The sequence below is a fragment of the Elephantulus edwardii genome, unplaced genomic scaffold (genome assembly GCF_000299155.1).
Source record: "Elephantulus edwardii isolate Elephantulus edwardi_28Jun2011 unplaced genomic scaffold, EleEdw1.0 scaffold00044, whole genome shotgun sequence".
Taxonomy (NCBI): domain Eukaryota; kingdom Metazoa; phylum Chordata; class Mammalia; order Macroscelidea; family Macroscelididae; genus Elephantulus; species Elephantulus edwardii.
The window spans coordinates 5,718,457-5,731,508 of NW_006399794.1; the positions used below are offsets into that span (position 1 = coordinate 5,718,457).

Below are 13,052 nucleotides of genomic sequence, written 5' to 3' on the forward strand. Positions count from 1 at the left end.
CTTGGAGGCAAGGATTCTGAGGCTCCGTCTAACTTACTTTGGACATGTTGTGAGGAGAGACCGGTCCTTGGAGAGGGACATCATGCTTGGGAGGGTGGAGGGACAGCGCAGGAGAGGAAGGCCCTCTATGAGGTGGATTGATTCAGTGACTGGGATAATTGGGATGGGAGTGTCAGAGACAATGCGATTGGCACAGGACAGAGCGGAGTTTAGGGCTGTTGTACATAGGGTCGCTATGAGTCGCAGGCGACTCGACGGCACATAACAACAACAACAACAATGCAAACTACCAGGCAAACCCACCAGAGGCCCCTCCTAAACCAGGTCTAGTCATATGTTTACTAAAAAAGCAAAACCTTGAAAATCCTATGAAATTGTTCTGCACACATCGAGTCATCCCGAGTCAGAATCTTCCATACTTTCCCCCTCAAGGCTGTAACTTGATTATTCTCGGGATGGCAATGTGGTTTGTACAAATTCAATGTCCAGGCTAGAGCTCAAGATACCTGTTCACATCCCTAAAATGTAATGGGTTCGAAACACTCCTGGAAGGATGTTGGAGAGATGAGTGAAAGACTCCCTTGATAAGAAATTCTAGCATAGCTGAGAAAGACAGGTGTTTTCTGTAAAGCAGTGGTAGGGTATGCTCTCTCATGTGAGTCCCTGGAAGTCAGGGGCCCTTGCCACACCCTCTGCTTTCCTGGCTCGAAAGAGCTGGTGTCCGGCGCTGGCAGAGGACGCCAGAGGAGAACCCCGGGGAGGGCCAACTCCAGCTCACCTGCAGGGGCTGCCCCCTTCCCAGTCACGTGGTCCAGTGGGTGGGGACAGACCTGAAGTTGGAGAAATCCCGAGCTCTCCCAAGTTCAGGATGTGCCGCGGGTCCTCCTGAGTCCTGGCTGCAGGCGCAGGGGCTCCGGGAGGGGGCGCGGAGTTGGGGACGCCACACCGCGGGAATCTGCAAAGCTGCGCAGAGAAAGAACGCCACACAGCTCTGGACGACAGAACTGGGGGTATGGCTCAGCTGTCGGTGATCCCGGGATCTGCTACGGCGTGGACAGGTGAGTGGGTACCTGGCGTCGGTGTCTGCGCAGGGAGAGGCCGCTCAGGCATCAGGTCCCACACCCCATCTACGTCCAGAGGATGAAGGGTACCCGCAACGGGAGGGCGTCGCTGAGTGAGGACAGCGCAGTGGACCTCTCGCGCTCCAGGTCAGCCTTGCCCACGCCGCCCTTTTCTAGCTTGCCCATCCCCGGGGCGGAGCAGCCTGACATATAGGTGGGCAGCCGGTGGGAGGCGCTGCGGAGCCAGGCGCTTGGCGGGGACGCGGCCCCGCCTCCCGCGCGCACACTGGCTGCTGCATGACGTCACGCTCGGCTATAAAATCCGCGGCGCGAGGCTCGCAGCGCCGGAGGAGCTCGAAGCTGAGAGTCGCGGGCTGTCCCGGAGCCTGGGGGCCGCCGGGCCGCCGTCACCTCAGCGATGTTTTACTCAGGGCTCCTCACTGAGGGCGGCCGCAAGGAGACCGACATGCGGGAGGCGGCGTCGTTGCGGCAGCAGCGCCGGATGAAGCAGGCCGTGCAGTTCATCCACAAGGACTCCGCTGACCTGCTGCCCCTGGACGGCCTCAAGAAATTGGGCTCGTCCAAGGACACGGTGAGCCCCTGCGGCCGCGCCGCCTCGGGACCCCCGCGCGCGGCGTCGCAGGCTCGCGCCTGGCCCCCGGCCGGCACCCCAGACCAGCCCGCCCTTTGCCACATTCACTGAGTCACTGCCCTGACCCGCTGCGGACCCTGGTCAGGCTCTGGCTCGGTCTTGGATCCCTCTCATTCTAAGATCTCTCCCCACTTCGGGTGACCTCAGCATTCTTGGCTTTCCTAGTTCGTACTCCTTCCCCTTCATGACCTCTTGTGTCGATAGAAGGAAGAGACCCTGCCCTCCCCTCTTGCTCACAGGTCGCCTTTCCTTCTCATTATTAATAGCGAACTTGGCCGCCTTGGGCTTGAACCAGCTGCCCCCTAGACCCCATAGGCCGTTCCTGTGACCCAGACAGAGGTGACTCTTAGCGGGTGTGACAAGGAGAGGAAGAAGTGGGCAGAGAGGCTTCTTGGCACTTCTGTTGAATCCATTTTCCCTCTATGGGGGTAAAAAGAATTGCTTCTCAGTTTGATTTTAATAGTATTTACTTTCGTCTTTGCATCCTGGATAGGGAAAGAAGAGAAGGGGCTGAAAAGCAGCTTTCCTGGACCCCATGAGCCCTTCATCATTCTTCTCTCCTCTCCTACTAGCTCCAAGGAGGGAGGAGGCTGGGCTACTCCTACTCCCTGACAAAGAGAGGAGCTGGCGCAGTCTTTATTTCTCGCAGGGTTGCACTAGGGGGTTCTTCTAATAAGCTCAAGTCCTAGGACTGGAGGCCTGAGCTCAAAGACCACGCTGTCTATCCGGTGGGAATGAATGAATGAATGAAGGGTTACCAGTGTAAGGAGTTGTATCTGATTCTTTGACCTCAGTCACTGTGCTGGTGCTGGGCCAGATTTATTTTCTCATTTCATAGTTTTATCTGGAGTTTTTTGGTAATTTGTTTTCTTGAACTTCACACTGACTTTATTCTTCTGGGCAGTAAATTATGAGACGTTAATTAAATTTATAGTTGAAGCCAGTGCTCTGTTATGTTTCTGGTTTGTTCTTGTTTTTAGCTTTTAGAATATGTAATTAAGGGACTTTTGTCAGCTCTGCTTCTCTGAAATGGCCATTTCCAGCCCCAAGGTGACAATGAAGAGCAGAACTTCTGCATCATATTCCTTTACAGAGAAAATGAACAAATAGAAAATTAGCTCATACAGATACCAGTACCATATTTCCCCATTGTCATAAACATTCAATTACATGTGTACAGAGAATATCTACCCCTGTTATCTTACTTTGTTTTTAAAATTCTTTTCCATGCACAGGCCACAGATAGTCTGACTCATGCTAACCCAGAACAGCAAGACAATTAAATATATTCCTCGAAGAGACATAATTCTGTCTTTTTCTTCCTGTCTTTCACTTTAAAGTACTCTAGATTTATTTAGTAAATCCAGTCCAAGTTATATCTAATTTATAAGCCAAAATAATTCTAGTTTCTGAAGCTTCAAGAACTAGTTAAGAGGGAAGTATTAGGAGGGGAATAAAATGGGGAACATTTGTTCTTTTCACATTGGATTTAAAATATAATGGACACTTGGTCATCTTGGGATGTGGCAAAGTTCCCTATCCTATCCTTTTACTAGGATTCATTATACTACTTCATCCTATACAGGAAGAATCCTTGCTTTTTTGGCTTCTCTGTGTGTCAGTTGAGCTACCCAGGAGCTGATAGGTTAGAGGATAGGCAGTAGGCTACAGGGAGGAAGCATCCTTAAGAAGTAGGGTATTGCCTTAGATGTGACATCTAGCAGTTGACTGTGAGGCTCTGATGAGACTTCTCACTTTCTTTTCCTTCATCATTACTGTTCTCACACCTTTAATGTGCAAATGATTGAATGGAAGAGCTCCAAAGGGTCACAGAAATCAAGGCAGTCTGAGATACAGCTAAAAGCTTTGAGTGCAGGGTTTTCTGAATCCCTTACCAGGCTGTTTCTCAGTAACAGACTGCCAACCTTTTTTTGCATTGGCAAAGGACTCCTATGGGCAATCAAAGGTGGTCTTGTTCTCATGGCCCCAGAGAAGTACCTTTCCCCTATTCCTGTGTGGATTTGATTGTTTCAAAGTCTGCTGTAGAAAATTGATCTTATTTCTTATGTCTGGCTCTTTTATTTTGCTTATCCTTTAATCTTATATTGGTTAATTCATATTAGATTAATAACTAAGCCCAGATATATGCCTTCGTTGTTAGGTGCCACTGAGTATGACTCATAGTGATTCTATGAACAACAGATGTGAACCCTGTCCTATTGTGTGGCAGTATCTCAATCTCTTACCCACTCACACCCGTTACTGCAGTGTGTCAGTGCACCTGGTTGAGGGTCTTTCTCTAAGTCACCAGAACTTCCTGTGATTAGAGGGATTTAAAACCAAGTGGGTGGATACTCACTGAGGATTTACAACAAGACTAGAAGGAATAGATTTAAGATTCAAGTTTACAAAACATGTGCATATGTACTCTATGCTAGCCACTGTGTGACACTGATTATTGGAAACAAAGAAATAGAAAAAGACATGAGTCTGTTCCCTAAATGAATATGCTTCGATTCTCTCTCCATCTATCATGATGTTAACTGTTGGTTCTATAGTGAGGACCTTTGTTTTCTTGAGGTTGATATGTAATCTGAAGGCTGTAGTCCTTGATCTTCTACAGCAAGCATTTCATATCCTCCTGACTTTCAGCAAGCAAAGTTGTGTCATCTGCATAATGAAGGTTACTGACGAATCTTCCTCCAAACTTGCTGCCATATTCTTCATAGAGTCCAGGTTCACAAATTACTTGCTCAGAATAACGAACACCCTTTCTAATTTTAAACCATGCAGTAAATAACAAAACAAAACAAAAATCGACAACCCACCAAAACAAACCATGCAGTCTTCCCTTGCTCAGTATAAACAACAGCTTTTTGATCTAGGTATAGAGTTCTCATGACCACACTTAAGTATTCTGGGATTCCCATTCTTCTCAATGTTAACCGTAGTTTGTTATAATCCACACAGTCAAATGTTTTTTCATAGTCAGTAAAACACAAATAGACATTCTGGTATTTTCTGCCTTTTGCCAAGATCCGCCTTACACTGCAGTGATATCATTGGAGTCATGGCCTCTTCTAAATCCTGCTTGAATGTCTTCAGTTCCCTGTCAATGTACTGTTCTCGCCATTTTTTAATGATCCTCAGCAATATTTCACTTGCATATAGTATTAATGATATGGTTTGGTAATGTCCACATGCATTTCTGTCACCTTTTTTGGGAATGGGAACAAATATGGATCTCTTCCAATCGTTGACCATAGAGCTGTCCTCCAAATTTCCTGGCATAGTAGACAGAGAAGCACATGCAGGGCTGCATCTTTTATCTGAAACACGTGAATTGAAAGCCCATCAATCCCTGAGGTTTAGTTTTTGTCAGTGCCTTCAGTGCCACTTGAACTTCATCCTTCAATACTAATGGCTCTTGTTCATATGGCACTGCCTGAAATTTTTCAGTGTCAACTAATGCTTTTCAGTATAGTGATTCTGTGTATTTCTTTTTATTCTTTCTTGATCATTTAACACTGTGAGATTTCACTGTTAGCTGGTCCAATTCTCCATACATGTATAAATCTTTCCTTCCAAAAATAAAGCCTGCCATGGACAATTGAGACAATTTCCTCTCAGCAATCTAAGTTGATAGAAATCAGGAATAAAGCCATTCAGGTTGAAATTTCATGTCTGATGGGTCATAAGACAAAACCAAAAAGACAGAACACAGAAAGCCTAGGGCAATGTGACAGTCTGGCTTAAGTAGATCCCCATATGTTTTTAAGTAACTGCAAACCTAAGGACAATTTAATGTTCCTATGGGATGGAATGGGTTATGCACTGTATATTTAGCTAGTGGGAGAAGAAAAGACATTGATATTAATACCCTTTTACATCTCCATGCCTAGAGATGTAAGAGTGCTGAAAAAGTGAGAGTTAGTTGAGAATCCTTCTTTATTCACAGACAGTATATGAGTATTGGAGTAACATAATTTCAAGATCTTCTGGGAAAATAAAAATGAATGCTATCATGCTTCTGTATTAGGCTGTGTATGAGAATTTAAAACTATACGTATATACATATGTTGTTGTTGTTATGTGCCATACAGTTGCCTGCCATTCATAGTAACCCTATATACAACAGCTCTAAAGCCTGCTTTATCCTCAGCCAGTTTCACTGACTCTGACACACCTACCCCCATGGTCCCAGTTACTGTATCAATCCATCTCATCCAGAGTCGTCTTCTCTTTTGCTGTCCCTCCACCCCTCCAAGCCTAATCTCCTTTTCCAAGGACTGTTCCCTCCTTGACACATGCCCAATGTATGAGAGATGGAGTTTCAAAATCCTAGCTTCCAAGGAAAACTTGGTTTCACCCTTGCCAAAATAGACCTGTTTGGGTTTTTTTGGCAGTCCATTGTATGTTCAAGACTCTTCTCCAGCACCACAACTTGAAGGTATCAATTCTTCTTCTGTTTTTCTTAGGCATTGTCCAGCTCTGATGCATAGCAAGTAATTAATTGCTAAGACCATGGCCTGGACTAGACCTTAGTCTCTAGACTAATATTGCTTCCTATTACTCTGGAGGGGTCCATGAGAGCAGATTTTCCCAGTGTAATTTGTCTTTGGAGTTCCTGATTGTTGATGCAAAGAGTTGAGCTGAGCAAGCTGAAATTGTTAACAACCTCCATCTCTTCTCCATCTATCGTGGTGCTGCCAATTGGCCCAGTGGTGAGAATCTTTGTTTTCTTGATGTAGTTACTATTACTTGAGTTATTACCCTAATCTGATAGTGTTAAATACTTAAGTAGTTAATCTTATTTCATCTTCACAAAATACTTAGCTAATTTAAACTCAACTCTGTCTAACTTCAGAACATATGCTTTTAACCATTGTTCTAAATAAGGGATTGGCAAACTTCATCTGTAAAGTACCAGATAGGAAATATTTTCACTTGTACAAGCCAAACCATTTGTGACTGCAGAAGCAGACATGGATCAAGACCATCATAAGAGCTTTTAGTTTTGTTTTAAAAATCATGGGAAGCTACTGCCAAGATTTAAGTAAGAAAGTATATTATATGACCTTTTTTTTAAATCACTCTGGTTGCTATGCAGAGAATAAAATGTTGTTGTTATGTGCCATCAAGTAACTTGCGATTCATAGCCATTCTATGTACAACAGCTCTGAACCCTGTTCTATCCTGAGCCAAGTTTATTGAGAATAGAATAGAGAAGGAATAAAGAAGAGTCAAAAGAAAATCGATGTTTTTTTTCAACGCTGATAAGAAATGATGGTTGGTTGAATTAATTGGAGTTGGTAAAGATAGGAAGTTGTAAACTGATTCCAAATATGTTTTGGAGGAACCAGCAATGATGTTTGGAATGGGAGATGAGGAAAAGAAAGGAATCACAAGAGTGTGTAAGTTTGTTAGAAAAGATGTAACACAGAATGTCAAAAGTGAATAGGACATTTGATTGCAAACCTTAAAAGGAAAGTGAGATTTAGAGAAAAATGAGGCTCAGAGTCAGCAGTAGAAAGACTTTATGAAAAGATCAATATATAAGAGGAAGGTGGAGAATAGTTTGTTGAAGACCTTGAGTGCTGAATTGAGGGTTTAGTCATCTGTCAGGTTTTTTTCATTGTGGTGGTTTGTGTGTTGCTGTAATGTTGTAAGTTTTGCCACTGATATTTCATATATCATCAAGGTCTCCCATGGTTGACAGATTTCAGTGACGCTTCTGAGCTGAAACAGACTAGGAATGAGGATCTACTTCTGAAAAGAATAAGAATTACAGAACACATTCCTGTGATTGTATAGAACCTCTACATAAACAAAGAGACAGTTGTTTGATCAGAACAGAAACGATACTGTGTTTAAAATCTGGAAAGATAAGAGTCAATATCGTATCCTTTTACCATATTGATTCAATCTATATGCAGAACAGATCCTCCAGGAGGCTGGGCTCTATTAGGAGAAATGTGGCATCAGCATTGGAGGAAGACTTATCAACAACCTGCATTATGCAGATGACACAACCCTGCTTGCTGAAACTGAGAAGGACCTGAAGTGCTTGCTGCAGAAGATCGAGGACTGTAGCCTTCAATATGGATTGAAGCTCAACATCATGAAAATAAAGATTACCACCACCAGGCCAATTGGCAGGATTATGATAGATGGTGAAGAGATTGAGATTGAACTAAAACTAGCTTGGCTCCACAATCAGCACCGTTGGTACCAGCAGCCAGGAAATCAAAAGATTTATTGCATTGGGAAGGTCTGCTGTCAGGGACCTCTCCAGAGCACTGAAGAGCAACAGCATCAGTCTGGAGACTAAGATGCACCTGATCCAAACCATAGTCTTTGCATTTGCTTGCTGTGCATCAGAAAGCTGGACAATGCAGGATAATAGAAAGAGAATCAATTCCTTTGAGCTATGGTGCTGGAGAAAAGGACTGAATAGACACCATGGACTGCTAGGAGAACAAAGAGTTTCATACTGGAGAGCGTGAAACCAGGCAGCTCCTTGGAGGCAAGGATCCTGAGACTTGTTTGACATATCTTGGGCATATTGCAAGGAGGGACCATTCCTTGGAGAGGCGTATCATGCTTTGAAGGGTGGAGGGACAGAGCAAGAAAAGAAGACCCTTGATGAGATGGATTGATTTCCTCCATCTGGGGTGACTTGGGTAAGGAGAGTAGGTGTGTCAGAGACAGTAAGGTTGGCACAGGATAGAGCAGGTTTCAGGGCTATTGTACATAAAGTCGCAATGAGTCACAAGTGACTCATGGCACATAACGACAACAACAATGCTAATAAACTATCTGAGACTATAAACAAGCTAGACTGTATCAAGAAGAATGCAACATCAGGATTGAGGGTAAATTCATTAACCTGTAATATGGATACCACCAAAATAGAAAACTATAGGCCAATATCTCTCTTGAACATAGATGCAAAAATCCTGAGTAAAATCCTGGCCAATAGAATCCAGTGACACTGAAAAAAAATAATTCACTATGACCAAGTGGGATTCATAACAGTTATGCAAGGATGGTTCAACATAGGAAAAACAATCAATGTAATTCATCACATTAATAAAGCAAAGAACAAGAACCACACGAGCCTATCAATTGATGCAGAAAAGGCCTTTGACAAAATCCAACACCCTTTCCTGATTAAAACACCCAACAAAATAAGATTAGAGGGGAATTTCTTCAACATAGTAAAAAGTATATACACAAACCCAAGAGCCAACATTTTCTCAGTGGAGACAGATTAAAGGCATTCCCCTTGAGAACAGGAACTAGGCAAGGATGCCCACTTTCACCTCTCCTATTCAATATTGCATTGGAAATCTTAGTGATAGCAATAAGGCAAGAGAAGGAAATAAGAAGTATCAAAATTGGAAAAGAGGAGGTAAGATTATCACACTGCAGATGATATGATAGTTTACTTAGAAAACCCTAAAGACTCAACAAGAAAACTACTGAACATAGTTGACCAATTCAGCAAAGTGGCAGGATACAAGATCATCACGCAAAAATCAAGTGGATTTCTTTATAGTAAAAAGAGAATACAGAACTGGAGCTGAGAAAAACAATACCCTTCTCAATAGCTAATCACAAGATTAAATAAATACTTAGGAGTAAACCTAACCAGAAGAACAAAGGATCTGTTCAAAGAAAATTACAAAACATAAGAAACAAAAAGAGAACTGGAGAGGTGGAAGAATATCCCTTGCTCATGGATAGGATGACTCAATATTATGAAAATGATAATACTACCAAAGGCAATTTACATATTCAGTGCAATCCCCATACAAATACCAATTCCATTCTTCAACGAGATGGAAGAGGCAGTCTCCAATTTCATTTGGAATGGAAAGAGGTCCAGAAAGCAAAACACTCCTTAAAAAGAGAAAGAAGGTAGGTAGAATCTCACTCCCTGATTTCAAATCCTACACTGCCGTGGTGGTCAAGATGGCGTGGTACTGATACAATGACAGACACGTAGATCAGTGGCATAGAATTGAGAATCCAGAAGTCAGCCCATCTACCTATGGTCAACTGATTTTTGACAAGGAGATGAAATCAACTAAGTGGGGAAACAACACCCTTTTTAACAAATGGTGGTGGCAAAATTGGAAAACTATCTGCAGAAAACCCAAGCAAGCTCCACACCTCACTCCATACACAAAAACGAATTCAAAGTGGATCATGGTCCTAGGACTAAAACTTCATTAAAGAAAAGCTTGGAAGAACTCTAGAAGTCCTAATCCACAATAAAAATAGTCTTCCAAGCAACCTGGAAAATCTACAACCAGGAGAGGATAAAATAGATGAATGGGATCTTCTAAGAATCAAATCACTATGCACATCCAAAAACTTCTCCAACAGGGTAAATAAAAAGGGAAGCCACAGATTGGGAAAAAATATTTAGTAAAGGCATGTCAGACAAGTGACTTATGTCTAGAATTTATAAAATACTTGAGCACTACAACAAGATAAAGGTAAATAACCCAACTGAAAAATGGGCACAGGATATGAACAGACACTTCACTAAAGAAGACATTCAGATGACAAACACATGAAGAAATATTCAAAATCCCTAGTTCTGAGAGAGATGCAAATCAATACAACTATGAGATATCATCTCACGCCAGTAAGAATAGCAAAACTTAACAGCAAACATCAGATGCTGGAGAGTTTGTGGAGAACTAGAACCCTTATTCACTGTTGTGGCAGTGTAAAATGGTGTAACCACTATGGAAGGCTGTATAGCACTTTCTCAAAAAGTTGGAAATAGAAATACCATTTGACCCAGCAATTCCACTACTGGGAATTTACCCTAAAGAAACCATAACCACCACCCAAGCAGATATATGCACATCCATGTTTATTGTGGCTTTGTTTGCAGTAGCAAAGACCTTGAAACAACCCAAGTGCCCATCAACAAATGAATGGATAGAGAAGCTGTGGTATATTCACACAATGGAATACTATGCAGCATTGAAAAATAAGGGAAAAAAATGGATGACCCTGGAGGACATTGTACTAACTGAATTATCTCAGTCACAAAAGGTCAAATATTGCATAGGCCACTCTTGTAAAATGGGGCTGAAATGAGGGTTGAGGGAAGACAGAAAAGGAGTGGAGGAATTCTGTATATTACATTGAAACAGATGAGGGAGAGAACTGTTTAAAAGGGACATATGAATGGGTATTCTTGTCATTACAGAAGTCCAGAGGGAAGGCTGCTTAGTGGAGTGTACTTGAGGGGAAGGATTGCATAACAATGAAAGAGTTTTTTTCTTTTCAAGGAGAAGAGTGAATTAAGGGGGAGAGGTGGGTAGGGAGGAAAGTGCAACAATGAATGACTAGAAATCCTAAAAAAAAAACCCAGAACAAACCAACCTGCAATATGGAGATGACACAGCCTTTCTTGCTGAAAGTGAAGGAGACTAGAAGCTCTTATTAATGAAGATTAAAGACTACAGCCTTCAAAAGAAGTAAAATGAAAGAATCTGTTCTCGAAAACAATGTATTTGAATTTTGTAAATAAACTAGTGTAAAATCTAAAAAAATAAAAGAAGTGGAATATACACCCTAAAAAAAAAAAAAGGAGGAAAGAAAATACTGGAATTAGTTAAAAGATGCAACAAAGTGGCATGTTCAGTCACTTGTGTGTGTGAGAGCTGGACAATGAACATGGATGCCTAAAGAAGAATTTATGCCTTTGAGTTATGGTGTTGGGGAAGAATATTGAGGGTACTGTGGATTGTCAGAAGGGGAGTTCTGGTGATGTACTCTGTAGAGAGTTTTGCTGCTGACTCAAAGGCCACACCTCTCCAGTGGTTCAGGGAAAAATATAGAAGATCTCACATATTACTTAGAGCCAAGAAAACTCAATGGAGGGTCAGCGATGAGTCAGTTCTGACTCTATAGCAATGAGTTTGAGTTTTAGTCTGTTGCATTATAGATTGTCGGATGAATTAAGAAATCTTTCTTAGAAGAATTATATCTGGAATGCTTCTTGAAAGACTAGTCCTTGGAAAAGGACATCATAGTTGGAAGAGAATAAATAGAAAATGATTCTGAATAAAGTTAATTTATACAATGGCTTCAATAGTGATCTCAAACACAGCAGTTGTGGAGATGTGTTGTTGTTGTTGTTAGGTACTGTCCAGTCATGTACAGTTCATATCAACCCTGTGAAAAACAGATCTTGAATCTTGTTTGTCCTGCGCCATCCTTATCATCTCCAGCACACTTGAGCCCATTGCTGCAGTCACTGTATCACACTATCTCACTGACGGTCTTCCTCTCCTTTGCTGACTCTACCTTTACAAGCATAATGCCCATCTCCAGGGAATAGTCTCTCCTAATAGCATGCGCAGAGTATAAGAGGTACAGCTTCACCATTCTTGCCTCCAGGGTACACACTCCTTGCATCTTCAACAGGGCATATCTGTTCTTTCAGCAGTCCCTGGCATTCAGTACTCTTCCCCCTCACCATAACACAAAGGCTTCAATGCTTCTTCTGTCATAGCTATTCATTGCCCAGATCTCAGATGTATAGTGACTGGAAGGACATAGCCTAAAGCAGGTGCACCTTACTGACAACACTGCTCTTCGGGACTTTGGAGAGGTCCCTTACAGCAGACTTCCCAGTGCTATATGTCTCCTGACCTGACAGCTGGTATGACTTAGGATCCAAGGAGGATAAACTTGCTGACAATTTCAGTCTTTTCTCCATCTCTCATGATGTTTAATGTTGGCCTATTGGTGAAGATTTTTGTCTTCTTGATGTTAAGATGTAATACATTACATCTTGAAACCTGTAATCCTTTATCTTCTCAGCATGTGTCTCCTTGCTTTCAGCAAGCAAGGGTGTGTCATCTGCATAACATAGGTGTTGATGAGTCTTCCTCCAATCTTGGTGCCATATTCGTCATAAAGTTAAGCTTCTTGAAGGATATGCACAGCATACAGATTGAATGTTGTTTTTGTTGTATGTGCCATCAAGTCATCTGCAACTCATAGCAACCCTGTGTATAATAGCCCTGAACCCTGCTCTATCCTGAGCCAATTATCACTGACTCTGATACACCAACCCCCATTACCCCAGTCTCTGTGTCAGTCCTTCTCATCCAGGGTCTTTCTCTCTTGTGCTGTCCCTCCACCCTTGCAAGCCTGATGTCCTTATCCAAGGATTAGTCCCTCCTGGCCATATGCCCAAAGTATATGAGATGGAGCTTCAAAATCCTTGCCTCCAAGGAGAAACTTGGTTTCACTCTCTGTAAGATAGACCTGTTTATTCTCTTAGCAGTCCATGAGATGTT

The 13,052-nt window shown here is 42.4% G+C and overlaps 1 protein-coding gene across 1 annotated transcript in view; it reads left to right on the plus strand.

Moving 5' to 3' along the window:
- Nucleotides 1–1,012: 1,012 nt before the first annotated feature.
- NRIP3 (nuclear receptor interacting protein 3) overlaps nucleotides 1,013–13,052 on the plus strand; it is a 41,926-nt gene continuing 29,886 nt past the window's right edge. The window contains exons 1-2 of the mRNA XM_006885599.1: nucleotides 1,013–1,058; nucleotides 1,493–1,653. Of these exons, the coding sequence (XP_006885661.1) occupies nucleotides 1,013–1,058; nucleotides 1,493–1,653 (207 nt within the window). The remainder of the gene's footprint in view (nucleotides 1,059–1,492; nucleotides 1,654–13,052) is intronic.